Source organism: Bos mutus, chromosome 2 (assembly GCF_027580195.1).
Source record: "Bos mutus isolate GX-2022 chromosome 2, NWIPB_WYAK_1.1, whole genome shotgun sequence".
In the NCBI taxonomy this organism is placed as follows: domain Eukaryota; kingdom Metazoa; phylum Chordata; class Mammalia; order Artiodactyla; family Bovidae; genus Bos; species Bos mutus.
The window spans coordinates 39,392,821-39,417,770 of NC_091618.1; the positions used below are offsets into that span (position 1 = coordinate 39,392,821).

The 24,950-nt window shown below is 41.2% G+C and overlaps 1 protein-coding gene across 1 annotated transcript; it reads left to right on the forward strand.

Moving 5' to 3' along the window:
- Positions 1–435: 435 nt before the first annotated feature.
- On the forward strand, positions 436–23,532 carry C2H2orf80 (chromosome 2 C2orf80 homolog). The gene is made up of 8 exons (XM_005907044.2): positions 436–476; positions 3,853–3,934; positions 5,750–5,832; positions 7,537–7,624; positions 8,021–8,092; positions 18,588–18,675; positions 18,962–19,083; positions 23,254–23,532. Exons 1-8 carry the CDS (start codon positions 436–438, stop codon positions 23,260–23,262), a joined length of 585 nt encoding a protein of 194 aa, XP_005907106.1. The 3' UTR covers positions 23,263–23,532.
- Positions 23,533–24,950: the final 1,418 nt, after the last annotated feature.

The window sequence follows — 24,950 nt, forward strand, 5'->3', positions numbered from 1 at the left end:
TATGTTGAATGCACACAGAACTCAAACACATTCAGATCACAAACCATCTGTGTTTGGATGCTTCTGTCTATATAGTCTCATCCACCATTATATGAGCCGTGTCTGTTTTACTTGTGAGTTTATTGCAAGAATAAGTAAATGATGAATATTGACAAAAAATTTGCAAGGAATAAGAAGTGTCAGATAAATTCAAGGCACAGTGCACTGGCTGGCAGGCAGCTTTCTGACCTGGAAACCTGCTGGATAAGAGGCCTGCTCTCAGATCCCTTCCAAAGCCTAGGACTCCATGACTGGTATTAGGAGTGATAGCATCCTTTATTCAAATTCTCTCTGATTTGCTGCTGTAGCTTGAAGGCTCAGAGACGCTGGGTCTTTCCAAAGGATAAAGGTGCAGTGTAGCTGCAGTTACCTGCTTAGCTGGATAAGCCTTTAATCATGGAAAGAAGGCTCCTAAAGAAGGAAATGAAAAAGCTCCTGTAAGTCTGATGGAAAATAGCTTACATTTATTGCACTGAGCATTTGGTGGGTTGTATGTCATAGATGGTCTGGATATTGGCAGAGGGGTTAAAAGCCTAGGGAAGAATTTGTTCCTGTGGTGTAGGAGACAGCCAGATGATCTGGCCTCTATCTCCTGTCCCGAGGGCCTCACATGTGGTCCAAAGCAGGATGCTGAATCTCTAGAGAGGATGTTTCTGCCAGCAGCGTGCACAACTGAGACATCCCTACTCTAGAGCCTAGGATCTGAGCTGAGAGCTCCAGTCCGTGCTGAGCAGGGTATGCCTTTGAAAGGGTTCGACTAGTAACAGATATGAGTGAGATTCCTGGAAAAATGTACCCAAGGGTGCAGCATTTACATTGCAGCTTCTGCTTCTTCTATTGTGAATCTTATCGGTTAAATAATTTATCTCTATTTTTTGCCATCCAAACTTCATTTTAAACACATAAAGAAAACATTAAGTTTTCCCATGGAAATTTTTTTCTCCTGTGGTAGCTTTTCGTTTACTTGATACTTTGTTAAGAGGTTGGTGAAAATCAAAGACCATATAAAAAGGGGAAAAAAGGTTATTATGGTTCTATTTCAAGATTATAGGCATAATAATAATACACTTATTAAAAACATCACTATAGTCCCCATTAAATATATTTTCTCTGCCCACTAAGATAATTATCTTTTAACAAGTGCTTAAGAAATGCTGCAATATGAATTCACACATTTTACATGCATGTGTTTGGAGGTCAACATAATAAAGAACAAACCATAATTAGGAATGCCAATTCCTCTACATATCTCATCCAAAGAACTAGAATTTCAGAACTAATATAAATATAAACTTATAAATATACATATACATATATATATGTGTGTGTGTATATGCTACTGGAGATCAGTGGAGAAATAACTCCAGAAAGAATGAAGGGATGGAGCCAAAGCAAAAACAATACCCAGTTGTGGATGTGACTGGTGATAGAAGCAAGGTCTGATGCTATAAAGAGCAATATTGCATAGGAACCTGGAATGTCAGGTCCATGAATCAAGGCAAATTGGAAGTGGTCAAACAGGGGATGGCAAGAGTGAACATTGACATTCTAGGAATCAGCAAACTAAAATGGACTGGAATGGGTGAATTTAACTCCGATGACCATTATATCTACTACTGCGGGCAGGAATCCCTTAGAAGAAATGGAGTAGCCATCATGGTCAACAAAAGAGTCTGAAATGCAGTACTTCGATGCAATCTCAAAAACGGCAGAATGATCTCTGTTCATTTCCAAGGCAAACCATTCAATATAACAGTAATCCAAGTCTATGCCCCAACCAGTAATGCTGAAGAAGCTGAAGTTGAATGGTTCTATGAAGACCTACAAGACCTTTTAGAACTAACACCCAAAAAAGATGCCCTTTTCATTATAGGGAACTGGAATGCAAAAGTAGGAAGTCAAGAAACACCGTGAGTAACAGGCAAATTTGGCCTTGGAATACGGAATGAAGCAGGGCAAAGGCTAATAGAGTTTTGCAAAGAGAACACACTGGTCATAGCAAACACCCTCTTCCAACAACACAAGAGAAGACTCTGCACATGGACATCACCAGATGGTCAACACCTAAATCAGACTGATTATATTCTTTGCAGCCAAAGATGGAGAAACTCTATACAGTCAGCAAAAACAAGACCAGGAGCTGACTGTGGCTCAGATCATGAGCTCCTTATTGTCAAATTCAGACTGAAATTGAAGAAAGTAGGGAAAACCACTAGACAATTCAGGTATGACCTAAAACAAATCCCTTATGATTATAGAGTGGAAGTGAGAAATAGATTTAAGGGACTAGAACTGATAGATAGAGTGCCTGATGAACTATGGACTGAGGTTCGTGACATTGTACAGGAGACAAGGATCAAGACCATCCCCATGGAAAAGAAATGCAAAAAAGCAAAATGGCTGTCTGGGGAGGCCTTACAAATAGCTGTGAAAAGAAGAGAAGTGAAAAGCAAAGGAGAAAAGGAAAGATATAAGCATCTGAATGCAGAGTTCCAAAGAATAGCAAGAAGAGATAAGAAAGCCTTCCTCAGCGTATAGTCAGATCAGATCAGATCAGTCGCTCAGTCGTGTCCGACTCTTTGTGACCCCATGAATCGCAGCACGCCAGGCCTCCCTGTCCATCACCAACTCCCGGAGTTCACTCAGACTCACGTCCATCAAGTCAGTGATGCCATCCAGCCATCTCATCCTCTGTTGTCCCCTTCTCCTCCTGCCCCAATCCCTCCCAGCATTAGAGTCTTTTCCAATGAGTCCACTCTTCGCAGGAGGTGGCCAAAGTACTGGAGTTTCAGCTTTAGCATCATTCCTTCCAAAGAAATCCCAGGGCTGATCTCCTTCCGAATGGACTGGTTGGATCTCCTTGCAGTCCAAGGGACTCTCAAGAGTCTTCTCCAACACCACAGTTCAAAAGCATCAATTCTTCAGCACTCAGCTTTCTTCACAGTCCAACTCTCACATCCATACATGACTACTGGAAAAACTATAGCCTGGCTACTTTAAATAAAGTGTCTTGAAATTACAAAGCAAAACTTCAATAATTTTTATTAGTCTAGAATAGCTTAATGACACAAAACAGCTTTAGAATCCAAAAGCAAATTTATCTCCAGCATAGGAACTTGCCCAAAGTGTTTGGTAAAGACCTTGACCAACAGAACTCTACTTATGTAACACTGTGAGATTGACATTGGAAACCCCAGAGTCTTTTTTCCTACATCCAGTCTCTCCTCCCAACTTTCCTAGGGTAGTACCCCTTTCTATTCACCTCCCAGGGCCCTTATTCTACTCTCCCCTTATTAAAAGTCCATTAGGGAAGGACCTGATAAGTATACACTAAAGTGGAATCACTAATACGTTTTTATGTCTAACCCTCCTAACGGTATTTGCATTCTAACGGGGGGAAAAAGCCTTCAAGCTAACTAATATATCTGTATGGCATATCATATATCTGGAAGTTATCAACTTTAGACATTCTGCCTGAATTTAGCAAGGGCAGCAGGGGAATCTTCAAAGAGGGGGGTCTCGATCCTTTCGGTTTTGTAACATCTGTTCTGCCTATTGAGGGTTTATCATACTCCCTGCTTTCCTAGAAATTCAGTTCTATGTGAGTTTTATTTGTTCATTATGGTTGGACACTTTAAATCTGCAGGGTTGCAGAATGGCTGTTTAAATCAAAATGAATATTGATTCAGCTACCAGAGCCATCGGTGACTTCTCTTGTATTTGGTGGAGGAGGGAAGAATTGGGGAGGAATCTTTGGCAGACCGCACTTCTGTGTCATTCCTGCTAGTTCAATCCTGCTCTCTTGTTTTTAAGGGGAGATTATATTGGCATCAGACTTCGGGAGAATGAGTTTGACCCAAAAGGAAGAAGGCAACTCACCTTTCTAGATGATATGGTAAAGAAAGGCATACTGCTGCAAATCACATCTGTGTCATATGTGTGTTAAAGGGAGGAACAGGATCTAATGTCCATCGTAAATGAGGCTAATCTTGATCCCCTTCCCCCAGAATTTCCTCTTTCTCATCTGTTATCATAGGATTGTCCAGGTGGTCTTTTCAACTCATTAAACTGAAAGCAAGAAGAATGAGAAAGTAAAAAGTCATGAGACTTTCGCTATTTATTTACTTTTATGAGAGAAAAGATAAAAAAAGCAAAATGAGTATACAATTAAAAGTATGACAGCCATGATCTTAAACGCCTTTTGATGAGATTAAACTACTATTGTATAGTTCTCAAATGTCATAATTTTTTACCATTCATGGAGAAAACCAAGTAATTGAATAATCCTAAATTCCTGTTATTATACCTGTTGAAACTCAGATTCATGCTATGTAATCAAATTTACTTCACATGAATTAAAGAAGCTGTGAAGAGATCTAATTCAAAAGAGATTAGTAAGCCCTCAGCCTTTTTATGCTACCCATTTACTGTTCTTGCACTAATGAGGAGGCAGGACCACGTGTCTCCCCCTCCTCTCGCCCATCCCTGTCTGATTTCCCTGGTACTGAATGAGCAGTTAAGGAAGGTTTCATGTTCTAAACTACTTCTCTATGCATGTATTAAATAGAGAAATTAAATCAATTAGACAAGTGCTGGTCAAACTTTAATGAGGTCTTATTACAAGACCGTTTTGATTCAGGAGGTCTGGGGTGAGGCTGGAGATATGCCTTTCTAATGAGCAAACAGGTGATGACAGCTCTACCTATCCAGGCATCAATCTTCCAATTAGGTTTCAACAAGTGATTATTGCCTTTCTTTTTTTCCCCTTCCTTCCCTTCCTCCCTCCTTCCTTCCTTCCTTTTCTTTTTCTTTCTTTCTCTTTTCAGCTTGGTTCAGTCCCTGAAAGAAATGATTATATTGTTACACCTTTTAGAGAATGTTAAGATTACCTAGAACCTTGGAATTCATCTACAAACACAGAAACAAAACTGACCTTTCTTCGTCAAACTGAGAAGGAATGATTTGGCAGATAAATGGTGAATACACTTAGAAATGACCAGGAAAAGGTGGTCAATATGATAAGAATGAACACTGACTTGGTCCTTAGCTTTTTAGCACACAGAAGGCAAGTCACTTACCCAGGTCTACCTCCAGTTCCTTGCGTCCACTGGACCCTCTGCCTAGGAGGTCCTTCACCTATGGAAATTCTCTTCATCCTTCAAGCCCAGCTCTGCCGAAGCCTCTTTTCTGAGTCTCTAGGGATTCTCCCAACTCATCAGGTGGACACACCTCCTCTGTGACCCTGGGAGCACGTTTCTGACGTTACACCAAATTAGAAATTGTTCTCTATGTCCCTCTTTCTCTATCTTCCCCTTTTTCTATTTTATAATTCAAGGAAGTTGAGGCCCTGAGAACAGCAATTGCTCACCCAAGGATATAGTACCATGAGTTGTTAGCAGTAACCTAGATTTGAACCCAGATTCCCTGATTCCCAATTTAGTATTTCATGAATCCATCAATCATTTCTGGCACCTCCACCCACCCACCCAACACACACACACATTTGTCTAGTGGGGGGTTAAATGTAATGCGGGAAGAACACTAGTTATTTCTATCTGAGCATCAGGTTACAGGACACAGCTGGTGATCCTCACTGTTGCGGACAAGACAAAAGATTAGAACAGGCTTAGCAGTGCCATTGTCATTGCCAGGGTGAGCTTCAATCAATGTCTCAGCCTGTTCCTTTGTTCTCTGTGCTCCCTGCTTCCAGGCACACTATGACTTGGCCATCAATGTTGCTTTGCAATGGCTGGATCACTCAGAAGACTTAACTTGGCTGGAGTGGGAGAAAGTGTAAGTTGAATACTCCTTTTTCCTGTTTTTTTTTTTTAAACAACGAGTAATGACAGAGGAAATTTATCACAAGGCACTCTGATTTGAAAATACTATGGAGTATTTGTCTCCAGCTGCTGCTGCTAAGTCACTTCAGCCATGTTCAACTCTGCGCGACCACAGAGGCAGCCCACCAGGCTCCCCCGTCCCTGGGATTCTCCAGGCAAGAACACTGGAGTGGGTTGCCATTTCCTTCTCCATGTCTCCAGCTAGAAACCTGAAAAAATCTCACAGTCGTCAGTTTGAGGAAGTCTTATCCATGCTTACATATTTAGCATCCCTGTGAATTGGTTTCTGTCAGAAACAGATCTTTCTTGCGTAAGATGTTTTGTCTTAGAAATATAACTGTGCTTTATTGTGTACATGCCTTGATTTTTAAAAAAATGATCAGTTTTTTGGGTAAAGCTGCAATCTTTTCCCAAGGACCATCAAACATTACTTCTTAAGCATTTAACCAGATGTGTACCTGAGCTAAGCAGTTTGAATCACCACTGTTTTAATGCTTGCCAGGATTATTGGCATTTTCTCCCAAATGTGGGGCTTTCCAGGTGGCGATAGTGGTAAAGAACCAGCCTGCCAATACAGGTGGCATACGAGACGTGGGTTTGATCCCTGGGTCAGGAAGATCCCTTGGAGGTGGAAATGACACCCACTCCATTATTCTTGTTTGGAAAAGCCTGGATAGAGGAGCCTGACAGGCTATGGTCCATGGGGTCATGGAAAGTTGGACATGACTGAGCAACTAACCACACCTGTATGTGCCAGGCAGACTCATTCAGCTAGAAAGAACATGAAACTGATGACGTCAGGATTGAATCCCTTGTTCAAGAGGCCAGTTGTTTTTTTCTGCTCTGTTGCTTTAGCATACACACCTGGGGCTAAATGGTTGGATCAGTTAGTATTTAGTTGCAATAAGCAGAAAATCCAATGTGAATGGACTTAAGCAGGAAAAAAGAAAAAAGAAAAGGAGGAGAGATTTATTGCCTCTGTATCTGCAAAGTCCACGGGTAGAGTGGCATCAGGCATGGCTTAATTCAAAACTCAAACCAGGTCATCAGGATCTACCTCTTGGCTATTTCCTCTGAGTGGACACTATTTCTAGTTTTAGCCTACTTTATCACAACAGTCAAGGCCAGGGGAGAATGGATCTTTAAAAAGCACAGAACTGTGTCTCAATGGCACTGTTTGCTCTGACTTATCTGGGGGTGGAGTGAGGGAGAGAACATGCCGGCTAAATTAGTCCACAGCGTGTTTTCCATCCTTGGAATCTAGGGGTGTCATCACGCCCCTAGAAGCTTATACAGGGGGAAGCTTTATAGGCTTACACAGGGGGAAGGCAGTTACCCCCAAGCAATTGCCACAAGAACAGGAAAGGATATGGGTTGGTAAAACCACAATTGTCCACCATAGTGGCCACTCCTCTGGGGTTTGATACCTGTGGAAACATGGGTAGATGAGGGTAAATTCATCACTGTTGGAAGATTCAAAAATCAAAGTGTATACTTTGCCGATGATGGATTAAGCATACCAGTTTTGTGAATAAATGCATAGCAAGCAGCCATTGGCTATTATTTATTACTTATGATTATCATCACAACCTTGTCAAAAATTCTTGTTAAAAAGAACAAGAATAAACCCTCCATTCTTATTCATATTCCCCCTTAGGAAAATGTCATTTCGGGGTAGACCCATATATCCAAACCACAGAGAACGAGAAGCAATGATTTTATCATCTTATGCTGGAATCTTAATGGTAAGGAAAAGAACATTATTTGCATCTATGAAGATTTTGCATCTATAATGTGCATTTTATATTAAAGAATACTTATTTTATTTTTCAACCAATGTTTCTAAATATTTAAAATTTATTGAAATTAAAATTTTCATTCTTAAAGGTTAATAAAAAGACTGACTTCTATATTATATTGTAAAAAAATACATTTTTTAAGGGATTTAAGGGAAAAATAACACATAAACAACTGATGTTAGGATACTCTGACTTATCCATTTATTTTAAAGTTATTTATCTGGTGCCCATGCTCTCCAGGCATGGTACTGAATGTGCAGGAGCTGTAATAATCTTATTTTACAATAAAAGAAAAGTCATGATATGATAATATATTTTTGTTATTATTTTATTGTTTAACAGAACAGTATCCCAATTGAGGAAGTCTTTAAAATTTATGGGGCTGGCTCTTCTTCCAGTTCTGGTGCTGCCAAGGTAAGGATGACCTGAGACTATCAACATAACGGAATTTTAGAGAGAATTTCTTTATTTTATAAATTGATAATATTGTATTTTCAGGCATGAAATGACAGCTTCATATCAAAATATATAAAACCAAATGTAATTATACCTTATTGAGTAATAAATCTAAGATGCTTTCACTACATAGAGGACTATACTCATAATAGCAAATGCATTTTATTAATTCATAAATAGAGGCAGCCACTTGAGCACCTTAAAGTCTAGATGCTGTCTCTGTTCTGCATTAACAAAAGTTCTCACTTACACTTTTCATAATATGGGTCTGATAAATCCAAGTGCTCCTCTTGTATGATGTACCATAACTTCTAGAACCAGGACAAGATCTGCAATGTTCATTCTCATGAGAAATTATCTAGTGTACTGCTGCCACATTTCTCCTTTCCACAAGACTGCTTGGAATTCAGTCCAGTTGAAGTACTAAAGATCAGGGAGTCCAGGTTGAATTCTGACTGTGTCCCTTCCTCTCTTTGGGTTTCCATATACTAATCTTGAAAAATAGAAAACAAATAGCCCAGAGTATTCTGAATTATCTTTACTATTAGTTCAGGTTTTGCTATTTATGAATATATAAACATTTACTAAACATTTGAAATAATGGGCTTCTATTTAGAGGTGAACTGATGATCCCTTTGCCTTTGGATAACCTCTAGAAAAGAGAAGAAGAAAGGGCAGATGGGGTGGGTAGAGTTGGGCAGCAGTGTGGAGTGGGAGGAAGTCAGGGAGGGAAGCCAGGAGAACCCACACAAGGCCTTCTGCTCCCACTGTCACTTCCCTTGTCCCCACCAGGGTTTGGAAGGGAGGCCAGGGCAGGGGCAGGGCTGTGGCCACAGGAACACTGCCTGCCTTGCTGTCTTACCTGCAGACCATCCTGCAAACGGTGGGGTCATATAAAGTCAGGAGTCTACCAGGGCCACCTTAGGACTCCAGCATTTACTCAGAAGTATCATAACTGAATCCAGTGGTCCTCTCACCTTAGTCCATATGTAAGCTGGCCTGGTCTTGAGACTCAAATTCCCTGGATTATGGAGGAAATCAGCACCCCCTCTCTGATTTCTCTGGTTTCAACTCTTCCATTCATTCATTCATTTGTTATAGTCGTAGGTGCAGGGATACAAGGGTGGGTGAGTCTGAAAAAATCACTTTCTCATAGATTTCATATCTCATATTGGAGCTGACATGCTTCCTTGGTTGAAGTATAAGCCACCCCAAGACTAATGCTCCTCAGACACCAAGCTCTTCTTGGCTTTTGAAGAAAGACTACTTTTTTTGTTTTCTTAGAGAGTCAAGCAAACCACACTGCTTTAATCCTGTTTGATTTTTTTCCTGCAGATTTCTCACTTCTAGGATTTCCCCCTTTTAGGCTTTCCTTTCAAACCACGCCCTTCAACACATACATATAAATATCTGAGCCCAAGTCCCTCTGTTTCAGACATTGTGTTTTCTTCCCTTCATCTTCTTTGCCTAGCAGAGGACAAAGGCAGGCAGTAGGCAGATCTAGTTGCTTGGTTTCAACTCAAGTGGCCAGAGGACATATATGGAAAATCACATCCTGGAAGGAAAGACACCATGAAGCCCTCCAGTCTTAGCAGGGTTATCCATCAAGCAGGTTTGCAAACATGGGTGTTCAAGTAGCTTGGATAAACCAGATTCATTAAAGGGGCCAAAATGGAGGGGAGTGGGGAAGGATAAATTAGGAGTTTGGAATTAAAATATACACATTAATATATATAAAATAGATAACTAACAAGGACCTACTATATAGCACAGGGAACTATATTCAATATTTTGTAGTAACCTATAAGAAAAGAACCTAAAAAGAATATAAATATATGTGTATGTGTATATATATATATATATGTATGTATGTATGTATGTATATACATATAGGGAAGCTGAAGTGGTACCCTCTGCATATCTGAGGTTGTTGATTTCTCCCAGCAATCTTGATTCCAGCTTGTGGTTCATTCAGCCTGGCATTTTGCATGATGTACTCTGCAAACATGTCAGGCTGGATGAATTACAAGCTGGAATCAAGATAGGTGGGAGAAACATCAACAACCTCAGATATGTGGATGATACCACTCTAATGCAGAAAGTGAAGAGGAACTAAAGAACCTCTTGATGAGGGTGAAGGAGAAGAGTGAAAAAGCCAGTTTAAAACTAAATATTAAAAAAACTAAGATCATGGCATCTGGCCCCATTACTGCATGGCAAATAGAAGGGGAAAAGGTGGAAGTGGTGACAGATTTCCTCTTCTTGGGCTCTAAAATCACCGGGTTGGTGACTGCAGCCATGAAATCAGAAGACAATTGCTTCTTGGCAGGAAAGCTTTGACAAACCTAGACAGTGTGCTGAAAGGCAGAGACATCACTCTGTTGACAAAAGTCTGTAAAGTCAAGGCTATGGTCTTACCAGTGGTCACATATGGTTGTGAGAGCTGGATGGTAAAGAAGGCAGAGCAACAAAGAATTGATTCCTTCCAATTGTGGTGCTAGAGAAGACTCCCGAGAGTCCCTTGGACTGCAAGGAGATCAAACCAGTCAATCCTAAAGGAAATCAATCCTGAATTTCACTGGAAGGACTGATGCTGAAGCTGAAGCTCCAGTATTTTAGTTATCTGATGCAAACAGCTGACTCATTGGAAAAGACCCGATGCTGGGAAAGATTGAGAGCAGAAGAAGAGGGCATCAGAGGATGACATTGCTGGATGGCATCACTAGTGCAATGGACATGAACTTGGGCAAACTCCAGGAGATGGTGAGGGACAGGGAAGCCTTGAGTGCTGCAGTCTATGGGGTCGCAAAGAGTCAGACACTACTGGGTGACTGAATAAAAACAACAGCAACTCTGCATATATATTAAATAAGCAGGGTGACAATATACAGCCTTGACATACTCCTTTCCCAATTTTGAACCAGTCAGTTGCTCCATGTCCAGTTCTGTTTGTCCACTAAAAAGATGCACACTGTAAGAATTGTGAGTTAAGTTTTACTGAGGGCAAATGAGGACTGCAGCCCAGGAGACAGGACCTCAGATAGCTCTGAGAGACTGCGCCAAAGAGGTAGTGGGGGAAGGTCAATACATAAGATTTTAGTGAAGGGGGAGTTCAATGCAATCAAATGTTTACTTTACAAAAGGTTTCTGCTAGTCAAGAGGAGCTGATGTCTCCATGAAAAGATTTAGCGCTTTTCTAGATATGAAGAGATGTCAGGATTGGAATCATGAAATCAGTTCCTAAAAATATCTATCTAAAGACCTGTACCACCAGTTTCTCTGAAGCACAGAGTGCTTCACTCTCCACCCTTGAACTCTCTTCAGGGTGTGTCGAAGTTCAACAGCTGCAGCAACACAGGGTTCAATCTCCGCAGAGGCAGATGGCAAACGCCCTTGGCAAGTGCCAATTTGTAGTTGACAACATAGACTACATAATGATCAGCTCTGAAGGAAAATAAATCTTATCCTCAGAAAGGGGGTTTTGTCAAACTCAAGTTCAAGTGCCTGATACCAAGTGAGGTCAAACAACCAAAACATCAGAGTTTGGAGCAGAGATAGGTTTATTACAGGGCCGAGCAAGGAGAACAGGGCAGTTTATGCTTAAAGACCCAACCTCCCCATGGTTTTCAGGGAAGAAGCTTTTATAGGCAAAATTTGGAGGGTCAGGCTCCAGGGTGTGGAGCCTAAACTCTAAACTCTATCAGCCGCGATTTCATTTGTAGAAGCAGGAGCCAGAAGCTGGGATTGCTATGGGAAATGAGGTGAGTTACATCAGTAAAGCCCTTAGTGGTTGGCATCTGGTAACCTCAAAACAATAGCTATGGTTAAGGTTCTGGTACTCAGGGGGTTGGGGGTGTATCTGATTCCCTCCGTATTCCTCTAAATCAGGGTTTCTCAACATTTTGAACCAGATAATTTGTGTGTAGGGGGTAGAGTTGGGGCTGTTTAGTGCATTGTGAGCTGTTTAGCAGAATTTCTGGCTTCCACCTGAAACTGTTTACCTCAGATCGGGACTTGAACTCATCTGCTGGGACTCGAACCCAGCCAAAACCCTGCTTGGGACTCTAACCCACATGGCTGGGACCAGAATCCGGCCAAAACCTAGTTTTGGACTCTAACCCATATGGGTGGAACTTGAACCCAGTCAAAACCCACAGTACCTGGTTTCAGGACCTAATGAAGCTCAGGTTTTTGATGTCTCATCTCAGAAAATCCAGTGAGAGACAAAGTGATAGGTAAGAAGTAGATTTATTTAGAGAGAAACACACTCCACAGACAGAATGTGGGCCATCGCAGAGGGTAAGTACAGCCGCCTTGAAATGTAGTGTGGTTAGTTTTAATGAGTTGGTAATTTCATAAGCTAATGAGTGGTAGGATTACTCTATTTTGAGGAAGAGTGGAGAATTCCAGGAATTGGGCCACTCCCCACCTTTTAGTCCTTTGATGGTTCCTTGGAACTGCATATAATCATGATGATCTGATCACATACCTAGAGCCAGACATCCTGAAATGCGAAGTCAAGTGCGCCTTAGGAAGCATTACTACAAACAAAGCTAGTGGAGGTGATGGAATTCCAGTTGAGCTATTTTAAATCCTAAAAGATGATGCTGTTAAAGTACTGCATTCAATATCCCAGCAAATTTGGAAAACTCAACAGTGGCCACAGGACTGGAAAAAGTCAGTTTTCCTTCCAATCCCAAAGAAAGGCAATGCCAAAGAATGTTCAAACTACCGCACAATTGCACTCATTTCACACGCTAGCAAAGTAATGCTCAAAATTCTCCAAGCCAGGCTTCAACAGTACATGAACCATAAACTTCCAGACATTCAAGCTGGATTTAGAAAAGGCAGAGGAACCAGAAATCAAATTGCCAACATCTGCTGGATCACCAGAAATGCAAGAGAGTTCTAGAAAAACATCTACTTCTGCTTTATTGACTATGCCAGAGCCTCTGACTGTGTGGATCACAACAAACTGGAAAATTCTTAAAGAGATGGGAATACCAGACCACCTGACCTGCCTCCTGAGAAATCTGTACTCAGGTCAAAAAGCAACAGCTAGAACTGAACATTGAACAACAGACTGGTTCCAAATCAGGACAGGAGTATGTCAAGACTGTATATTGTCACCCTGCTTATTTAACTTATATGCAGAGTATATAATAAACACTGGACTGGATGAAGCACAAGCTGGAATCAAGACTGCTGGGAGAAATATCAATAACTTCAGATATGCAGATGACACCACCCTTATGGCAGAAAGTGAAGAAGAATTAAAGAGCCTCTTGATGAAAGTGAAATAGGAGAGTGAAAAAGTTGGCTTAAAGCTCAACATTCAGAAAACTAAGATCATGGTATCTGGTCCCATCACTTCATGGCAAATAGATGGGGAAACAATGCAAACAGTGAGAGACTTTATTTTTGGGGCTCCAAAATCACTGCAGATGGTGACTGCAGCCATGAAATTAAAAGGCGCTTGCTCCTTGAAAGAAAAGTCATGACCAACCTAGACAACACATTAAAAAGCAGAGACATTACTTTGCCAACAAAGGTCTGTCTAGTCAAAGCTTTGGTTTTTCCAGTGGTCATGTGAGACTTGAACTACGAAGAAAGCTGAGCACCAAAGAATTGATGCTTTTGAACTGTGGTGTTGGAGAAGACTCTTGAGAGTCCCTTGGACTGCAAGGAGATCAAACCAGTGAATCCTCAAGGAAATCAGTCCTGAATATTCATTGGAAGAACTGATGCTGAAGCTGAAACTCCAATACTTTGGCCGCCTGATGCGAAGAACTGACTCATTTGAAAAAACCCTGATGCTGGGAATGATTGAAGGCAGGAGGAGAACGGGACAACAGAGGATGAGATGCTGGATGGCATCACTGACTCAATGGACATGAATTTGAGTAAGCTCCAGGAGTTGGTGATGGACAGGGAGGCCTGGTGTGCTGCAATCCACGAGGCCACAAAGAGTCAGACATGACTGAGCGACTGAACTGAACTGAACTGGAACTGCATGGCACCCCTGGGTGTGTTATTTAGCTTGCCGATTGAGGATCAAGGTCTAGTTGAAGTTGACTTGTCTGCTCTCTTGGACCCATTTGATTGTAATCAGTTTATGCTGTGTCCTCAGGCTATGTCATTCTTTCAAAAGTTGTGCCCTGTCCCCTTCCCTCTTGTTTCATACCCATTATATGCCAATAGCTTCCCATTCCTGCCCCTTGATCTAAAATATCTTTCAGTGTTGCCATGTGTCCCCTAAGAGGCAAAAGTCACAGCTAGTTAAGGACCACGTCCCTAAACATTCAAAAATCAAAGAGCTCATCAAGCATCCACTGTATTATTAAAACATGTTGCTGTTGTTCAGTCATGTGTCTGACTCTCTGCGACTCCGTGCACTGTAGCCCTCCAGGCTCCTCTGTCCATGGGATTTCCCAGGCAAGATGATTGGAGTGGGTTGCCATTTCCTTTTCTAGGGGATCTTCCTGACCCAGTGATCAAACCTTCTTTCCTACACTGGCAAGTGAATTCTTTACCACTGAGCCACCAGGGAAGCCCCTTATTAAAACATAAACTTTGCCTACTTTAGATAAATTATCACAAAGGGTATGATATGATTTCAGCCACAGATACAAGCGTCTAAGGGTCCTCTACCGTGTGGACCTCACAAGGTCCTCCCTGCCTCAAGGATGCCAGCTCAGGCCTTTCCCCTGAGGCTGCACATCAGCTCTGTCCAGGTACCTTCCTCTACATCTTAAACAAGGAGTTAGCAGGCCCTCTTAATGAAAACATAGTATTTCAAAGATTAAATTGTGAGAGTGACTTTAAAACAGTCCTTAAGAGTTTAACATAATTTTTAAAAATTGGATCTGTGTAGAACAGTCTTTTGGACTCTGTGGGAGAGGGCGAGGGTGGGATGATTTGGGAGAATGGCATTGAAACAAGTATATTATCATATGTGAAATGAATCACCAGTCCAGGTTTGATGCATGATACAGGGTGCTCGGGGCTGGTGCACTGGGATGACACAGAGGGATGGTAAAGGGAGGGAGGTGGGAGGGGGGTTCAGGATGGGGAACACATGTACACCCGTGATGGATTCATGTCAATATATGGCAAAACCAATACAATATTGTAAAGTAATTAGCCTCCAATTTAAATAAATAAATTTATATTTAAAAATAAAACAAACAAAAACTGGATTTAACTACAAGGTGGGGTAGTTTAAAAAAAATAGTTGATAAAGGTCCTTCTTTAATGGCTGCATGTGTATGAATAAACTTTGATTCCTCCAGATACAGTGTCTCCTAAGCAACAGCTAAAATCCTTCCCAAGCAAAAGCTTAAAGCCCTGTTGAACACTAATCAGATTATGTAGAGTTTTTGGCCACTAGCACTGGCCACTTGGGGCTTCCCAGATGGCGCTAGTGGTAACGAACCCTCCTGCCAATGCAGGAGATGAAAGAAACACAGGTTCAAACCCTGGGCTGGGAAGATCCCCTGGAGAAGGGCATGGCAACTCACTCCAGTATTCTTGCCTGGAGAATCCCGTGGAGAGAGGAGCCTGGCTGGCTGCAGTCCATGGGGTCACATAGAGTGAGACATGGCCGAAGTGATTTACCATGCACCACATGGGTACTGTGTGGGCTTGATAGCTTTTTTTCAGGACTATCTGCTGCCACCTGGTGACAGAAAGCCATCAAGGACCCAGAATTGTTCAATTCTGTTAATACAATGCAAGCTTCTAGTTCTACTCCTGAGAGGGAATTTTTCTGCTGACAGGGAGCCGTTTTTCTGCTGAGAAACTTAGACCCATAGGAGGAAAAAAAAATTAAGAACTTCGCATGTGATGATTATTTGCAGTTGAAAGTGAAGGTGGTGAAGGTGTTAGTCGCTCAGTTGTGTCTGCTCTTTGTGATCCCATGGACTGTAGCCCATCAGGCTCCTCCATCCATGATATTCTCCATGGATGAAGAATACTGGAGTGATCTGAAGTTAGATTCAGATAAATGTAAGAGATTCTACGCATTTTCAAACTGAAGGAAAAGGAGCATAAACCTTCCTTTGACAAATAAAGCAAGCAATAGAAATATTCTGCAGTTCCATTTGACAGAAAAAGAGGGGAAAAGGAAAAGGAGGTAAAGAGTGAAACACTGAACAGAAAGAGGAAAAAGACAGACAGGTAACTAGAGAATGTCAGAATCTCTTCTTTCCTCCTCTCTTCATGAAGCCACACCCCAGTGTCTGAGCACCCATCACTCCTCTCCACTCAAACTTGCATCCAAAATTCAAAGCCAGCTCTTCAGAGACCAACAGACTGGTGTCCAGTCCCAACTCTGTTACTCCCTAGCTGAGTAGTACAATGAAGGTATCAATCAGTAACTTTGAAGGGAAAAAAAAAAGAGCATATAGCTAACTCTAGGTTTAGGACTTCAATGTTAACCTACTTGTAAAATAATTTTTCTTATAAACCACAGAGAGAGCTACATTAACTGCTTGCATAAGTTATCAATTATCAGGAGTCACAGGATATATGAACTGGAAGTGACCTTTAAAATACTCGGGTTCTTTCTTCCCCAGTGGACAGGGAAACTAAAGCATGAAAGGCCTGTCTTTTTATTTTTTGGCTGCATCACTGGGCTTGTGGGATCTTAGTTCTCTGGAATGTAGGCCACAGCATGAAAGTGCCAAGTTCTAACCACTGGACAACAAGGAATTCGAAATGCATCAAGACGCTGTGCAAGCCAGATTTCTTTCTTACACAAGGCGTGTATCATCCTGCAGGGCTGTTATCACACCTATCTTTGCTCCACACAGATACAAAGCCTCCTTTTAATTACTTTCTTTGTTCTCGGTCATCTTTCAGAATAGATTACATGCTTCTTGAGGTTTTGTGTGTCATGCATGGTTTGGTTGATCAGTTGTGTCTGACTCTTCATGACCCCATGGAGTGCAGCCTGCCAGACTCCTCTGTCCATGAGACTATCCAGGCAAGAATACTGGAGTGGGTTGCTTTTTCCTTCTCCAGGGGATCTTCTTGAACCAGGGATAGAACCCAGGTCTCCCACATTGCAGGCAGCTTCTTTACCATCTGAGCCAACTCAGCTGGTAAAGAACCTGTCTGTAATATAGGAGACCCCAGTTTGATTTGATCTTCCCCAGTGGGGAAGATCCCCTGGAGAAGGGATAGGCTACCACTCCCATATTCATGGACTTCCCTGGTGCTCAGATGGTAAAGAATCTGCCTGCAGTGAAGGAGACCTGGGTTCAATCCCTGGGTTGGGAAAATCCTCTGGAGGACAACAGGGCAACCCACTCCAGTATTCTTGCTTCTTGAGATTAGAAGCCATCATTCATGCTTATATTTAATTCTTTACAAGGCTGGATATGACACAAACTCTCAATAAATACATTTACCATTTCAATAAAAGCCTGAGGTCAGGAACTTCCCTAGTAATCTTCTCCTTCCAATGCAGGGGGTTCAGGTTCTAGCCTTGGTTGGGGGGATAAGATCCCACAAGCCTCGTGTCCAAGAAACCAAAACATAAAACAGAAACAATATTGTAAAAAATTCAATAAGGACTTCAAAAATGGTCCACATTAAAAAAAAAAAAAGACTGAGATCAAATCTAGAAGGGCCCAGCTGAGGAGACTATAAACCGTTCCGTCTATAAAGAGAATATTCATTGTATAATCCATGTTTTCTGTCCTTTCTGTCTGAAGTGATGGTTGCCCAATGACTTGTTAGCACAACCTCTTGTTTAGTTGATTCAATTTGTCACAGTGTATGATGAACTTGGTTATCTAATAGTTTATTGTTCTTTTCTCCTCACTCAGCCCTAGAAAGGCTGGAATCTTGTCTGTCTTACCAACCATGGCTTCCTAAAACAGGGCCTGCCTTCCGTAGTGCTCACTAGAAACTTATTGCGTGAATGAAAGACTGATGAGACAGTCCTAACCTTGAGTTTCCAATGCAGTGCAACGGACAGTGGGTTATTAACTGTCACCACTGGGGGTGTTCTATGTGTTAATGTGCTTTGCATTCACAGATGAGTGAGTCCATAATTTGGCCTTAGGATGGGTTAGGAGGGTGCCAGCAAGGAAGCAGGAAGCTGGGGAGACAACTGGACCAGTTTCTCAGAAAAGGTGATATTTGAGCCACATCGTAAAGGAAAAGTAGGTGCCTTGAGGCAAAAGAGGAAGAAAAGGCTATTCCAGGTAAAGGGAGCCACCTGAAGAGCACAGTTTTGTGAAAAGACCATTCTAGGCAAAGAATGGCCACCAAAGGCAGCACGGGAAGGCGCATGACCCACGAAAGGTGATCCTCAAATGCTAGTCATGTGTCAGGAAGATGGGTTGGGGAGACAGGCCAAGTCTTGAGACAAGTGCTATAACCAGCAGCTGCTTGCAGCACAAAGTGGCTGCAGCTTTTAAAAGTAGGTCTGTTTTCCTTTCAGGTTCCCCGAGCTCCACCCTTCCGCCTCTCCTTGCACCCTTTTGCCATGTTAACAGCACCCAAAGCCGCAGAATATGCCAGCAAACAGAGTAAGCCTGTTTACTTCTGTAATTTAGAGAAATTTAAGTAAAACTCAGAGATACGCATACAAAGTGAGGTCAAAGTTGTTCTGGTAATAACATCTTTCTGTCTGGGGGAATTTAAAAGAATCAGGAATGTTTATGACTTGATTTCCCTTCTGAAATCAGGGAAGTCATTTCTCAGACCTTTTGTTGGTGGAAGCAGAGGACTCTAGCAGGGAAGAATCTAAAACCAAGGGTGGACTTATTTTAAAAAATAGTTTAATACAGATATGACTACCTCATGCATCCCTAGGTGTCAAGCTAAGAAGGGCAGCAATGAACAAAAATGCCACCAGCAGTTCTACAAGGAAAGCAAATGCCATGGAATGGAAATCATCAAAAAATTTATCTTTGGACACACAGCCGAAGGACAAAGTAGGTCTAAACATGCAAATTGAACCAAACTGATACCAGGTGTTTGGGGAGTACTTATAGTTAAAAGTCTAGCCTTCGGGTGTTAGATGTTCTGGCTTTGAAACTAAAGCCCATTATTTATCAGCTGTGTGACTTCAGGCAAGTTGCTTAACTTGTCTGGGCCTTAAGTTTCCTTCTCTGTAAAATGGGAAGAACAATGGTACTTACCTCTTAAGGTCGCTGATATGGGTGTGCACAGGGAGGTCTGGCATGCTGCGATTCATGGGGTCACAAAGAGTCGGACACGACTGAGCGACTGATCTGATCTGATCTGATGGGTCTTAAGGAATTAAAACCGAGTTAACTCCTAAATATTGACCATTATTATCTTTTCATCATTTAAGAAATACTAACCACAGTTAACCAACTAGAATTCTGTTGATTCAAGTAAAAGTGTTGAGGAGAAAATCTGTGTTCATATCTGTGTCCAATGTTCCTATTCTTGATCCCTTTCTTGCTAATAAGAATTTTATCTTTGCCTGCTTTGTATCTCTGCTGTTTCTGCCCTGCCTATCTGGTTCCTTGGACATTTATGTTGCAGACTTCAGAAAATGGTCAGAGATGGACAAGGCTGGAAGGGAAGGAGAAAGCAAGGAGGGGTCTTTGACTTTCCAACACTGTGTTCTCAATTATAATGTACAAAGTGAAAAGGAAAATTTTAAAGTCAGAGAGACCAAGGTGGTCAATATATTAAAAGCAAGGAGAGAATCAGAAAAGTAGTTTAGGCTTGGTGGAGGGGGTAGCTGGGGTATTTTAGGATTTTGTTGAATGAGAGACTCTGGGTCAGCTTGAGGTTGTAATGTAGGAAAGGGAAAGAGGAATTTTGAAAACAGAATCACTAGGTTCTGAATTGGGCTTGCTTCAGGAAATACAGGGGCTTCCCTAATGGCTCAGCAGGTAAAGAATCCGCCTGCAACCCAAGAGACACAGGAAATGTGGGTTCAATCCCTGAGCAGGGAATGATCCCCTGGAGGAAGAAGTGACAACCCACTCCAGTGTTCTTGCCTGAAAAATCTCATGGATAGAGGAGCCTTGTGGGCTACAGTCCAAAGGGTTGCAAAGAGTCAGACATGACTGAGTGACTAAGCATTCAAGAAACACAAGTGAAAATTGAAATTCCTTTTTATGTAGCTTGGTTGCTATACTATGCATTTTTAAATGTGAATCTCTCATTAGGCTGAGTCACACAGGGCTCAGGATTTGTTCAGGTTTTCTGAGGCCAACTATTGACTGATTAGAAATATAATCTTATCATAGCAAGTCACAGCTTTAAGAACTGCCTGAAATCTTTGGTCATATTGAAAGTGAATGAAAGTGAAGTCACTCAGTCGTGTCCGACTCTTTGCGACCCCATAGACTGTATTTACCAGGCTCTGCCCATGGGATTTTCCAGGCAATAGTACTGGAGTGGATTGCCATTTTCTTCTCCAGGGGATCTTCCCAACCCAGGACTCGAACCAGGGTCTCCCTCATTGTAGACAGTCGCTTTACCATCTGAGCCACCAGGGAATATTAGGCCTTTAATATGTGTTATTCACGTAGCGTAACAACCATGTTATTAGGAAATATTTACAAAATATTGAGATTTCCTTTAAAGACATTTGCTATAATGAGATTTGGGCTTCCCTGGTGGCTCGATGGCAAAGAATCTGCCTGTAATGCAGGTTCAATCCCTGGGTCAGAAAGATCCCCTGGAGGAGGAAATGACTTTATTCTTGCCTGGAAAATCCCATGGACAGAGGAACTTGGCAGACTACAATCCATTGGTTTGTGAAAGAGTTGGACGTGACTTAGCAACTAAACAACAAATAACAATAATGAGACTTGAAGGTATAGCTTTTCTAGAACCATATCTTTGTTACTGAAGATCTTTTTGAAGTAGATCTACTTTTTGAAGTAGGTAATAATTTTAAAAATATGAGTTTGGGAATAGCAAACTTTTCGTGCTTAGTTGCTCAGTTGTGTCCAACTCTTTCCGACCCCATGGACTGTAGACTGCCAGGCTCCTCTGTCCATGGTGATTCTCCAGGCAAGAATACTGGAGTGGGTTGCCATGCCCTCCTACAGGGGATCTTCCCAACCCAGGGATTGAACCTGGGTCTCCGGCATTTCAGGCGCATTCTTTACTGTCTGAGCCACAAAGGAAGCCCTAGCAAACTTTAGGAAGTAAAACAGAACACAGAAAATAAGAAAACAGTAACAACTCCAGAAATAACACACACACACACACACACACACACACATGCACACTAGTAATCAAGACTTTAAGCTTAATCATGAAAAAATAGATCTCTGAAACAGTGGTTCATTGCCCTCTGAGGCTCATCTATGCACCCTATGTCCGGAAGATCTAGCTCTCAAGATTATTCATTGGAGTGTTATTTTGAAAATATAATTTCGTTCCCTGTATGTTTTCTTTCATAACCATTGAAGACTGTTGGCTTCTTGATGGAAGCAGATCTTTTATTCCCTTATTATTTCCCACATGGATGTAAAGTGCTTTCAAGGCAGTAGATATTTAGTAGTTATTGCTGATTAGTGAATTAGCAGTAAGTGAATGGTCCTTAGGTGAGTGTGCTCAAATCACTGTGCCTTGCCCATACTGATTGAGATGCTCGTTTCTGGGGACCAGCTTTTCCCATAGGTTAACTGATGCTTGTAAACCCAGGCATGTCAACAGTATAAGTGTCCATCTTGCAGTAAGGCCAGATCCTGAGACGAATCCCTCCGACATGGCCCCTTCTTGATAACTAAGCAGCAAAAACCACATTTGTGAGGGCTTTTCATGCTTTATTGTTGATATTTGTGTACTTCAGGCATCTTTTCCAACTTTTGGGTAATGTACTTTCCAAATTAATTTTTCAATTAAAATAGTGGTACTTACAGTAAAAGTTTCAAATTACATAGTGAAAAGTAAAAGAATCCTCTCTTTCCCACACCCCTGTCCTACTCCTCAGAAGTAACAACTGTTAATAATTTTCAATTCTAATATTTGCCATACATGTACACATCAATGTACATATTAACACATGCACACCTGATTAGAAACAACAAGTAAATAAAATAAATAGCTTATTACATGAATGAAAGGACTTCCCTGGTGGTGCAGTGGTTCAGAATCCACCTGTCAATACAGGGTATATGGGTTCAATCCCTAGTCCAGGAAGATGCCACAACTTCTGGGCAACTAAGCCCATGGACCACAAATACTGAGCCAGTGCTCTAGAGCCCAAGAGCTACAACTGCTGAGCCCATGTCCTAGAGTCTGTGCTTAAAAATAAGAGAAGCCACTGCAATGAGAAGCCTGAACACCACGACTACAGGGTAGATTCCTCTCACTGGCACTAGAGAAAACCTCACACAGTAATGAAGACCCAGCACAGCCAGAATAAATAGATAAACAAATTTTAAAAATGTTTTCAAATGTATGAAACATCCTTTTTAGTTTATTGTTTGAAGAAACCTTTCATTTATGTTTAAGCGTCTTAGTCTTTTCTTTTATGCCTTATGGATACTGTATCATGTCTTTTAGCTGATGAACACTTTTAAACTGCAAGATATTAATGCCTTATTCAGAATTTTCTATTTATTTCCAGTCACTGAATTTCTTTAATAAATAAGGGGAAAAGAAGAATTATCTTTTTTTAAATCCAGGTATTCTGGAAAACAGTTTCCAAAATTTCTTTTGTACTGCTTGGTACTAATAGCTCATTTATCAGTTAAAATAGGTATGAGTAACACCATATCCTAGGAAAGGTAGAAAAAGCGTGAAAGACAAATAAGGACAAAGAACAAGGGCAAAAAAAATAGAAAATATTCACAAATAACCATCCTGTGGTTATTTAAGGGAATAATTTTATTCTTAGGAAATACACTATAAAGTGTATTATTAACCCAATAATTTCCCTCTGTGGGATCATGTATTATATTTAATTGAGAAATGTAAGTCAATTTCCAAATGTCTGAGAAGAATTCCATGGAAATTCTTTTGCACCCACTTTTATTTTAGCTCATCTTTGTCAGTAACTAGGTATCTGATATTTGATCTTAACTCCTATAGCTTGAAAGCTAATGTTCATGTCCATTTTAAACTGATGTGTTTGATACCATAATCATCTTTTTATTCTGCAGGTCACTTAGAAACTTGGAATTGCACCACGGGAGTTCATAATAAAGTCTCTGGAAGAAGGGAACCATCATCTTAAAACTGCAACTCTTGCCAGCATATTTCTCTTTGCAATTAGCTTTTGATGCAAAGTGCATTGAAGTGTTATTTTGGATGTTGAGCTTTCTTATCTTAGAATCATGTTGTTTGGTCATATTGTGGTTAATAGCAAGTATATATCTTATGCTACTTCATTGTGACTGGAAGATGGGTGGCTAGAGAATTTTGAGAATATATACCATTTCTGTGTTAGAGTAGCCTGACTTTGCAGCACATTTTACAAATGTTTAGCACTGAACATTGCAGAATAGTGGAATAGGAGGCAGTTTTCCAAAGTTTCAATCCAAAATAAAATTAACCTTCATCAATTGCCTTTACTATGTTCTCACATGGAAACATTTAAACTCATTTCAATAAAGCCTTAAAAGAAAAATGAGTACAGGCTTTCTTTCAATAGAACACAAGGACTAGTAGAAAAAGAAAACGTTCTAGTCTTTCAACACCTTTTCAAAATGCTGCTTATAAATTGAGTTTAGGGATGGGGGAGCCTGGTGGGCTGCCATCTATGGGGTCGCACAGAGTCGGACACGACTGAAGTGACTTAGCAGCAGCAGGTAGCAATTTGACCAAATGAACGAGAGTGTAAGTTATGCCATCTTAAGGTTTTGTTAACACAGAACAGTTTTCTTTAACATGTGCCAAAACCGGCATGTGGTTTGTTGACTTTTGTTCAAAGTGGTGGTGTATTTCAATGTGGCACTGTGGCTGGAAAAACCAAGGCAGCCTTTTCCACACTGGTTCAATTACGGCTGTAACTAAGGTTGACCAGTAGACCTGCTGCATTAGGTCTGTCCTCTAGTCCTATGTATACTGTAGAACTTCACAGAATTCTGCCCAGCTTTTTTTTTTGGGGGGGGGACGGTGGGGGGAGTCTAACTCTGCCACATGCAAGGGAACGTTTTTCTTTGTAGCTATTGATGCCTTTCCTCGTAACATCTGCACCTTTGCTTTACATGCTGCCTGAAGACTTTCACAAATGGCATTGTGGATGTATTGCCAGCTGTAGTTGGATGTCCTTTTAGATTCCCCTCCACAGGTCGAGAACCAGGACCCACGTTTGATCTCATCTTTCTGCATATGTATGGGATGACAAAGCATGGGGAATTGAGTCATATTCTGCCCCTGCATATCTGAAGAGTATTTCTAAAGCAATAGGCTGGCAGCAAGGGAAAAAGGTTCTCAAACAGTTGCCTGGGGTCTTCCTATGAAACAGTGATGCTTCAGGGAGGGGAAACTCAGGCAAATCATGATACCAGTTTTGAAAACAAAAAGCAACCCTAGAAGATGGGTTGAGGGGAGAGGGAAATGAGAGGATCCTGGATATGTTCCTGCTCTTGGAGTGTTTCAGAGAGTCTTGGGAGACGTCTGTCATTTAAGCCCAAGGGGAGATGTTAAAACTCAAGACAAAATGTGGCTATTGATAAAATTTGCTGCCTTTCACTAGCACCTCACAGTAAACATTTACAGGTTGATTTTATTTTTTCACCTCATAAAAGTCATATATATGTACATAACAGAAAGTTAAACCGAAAACAACAAAAAGGAGAAATAAAAACATAAAATTAAGACCTGTAACCTTGCCATTCATTGATAGCTATGATTG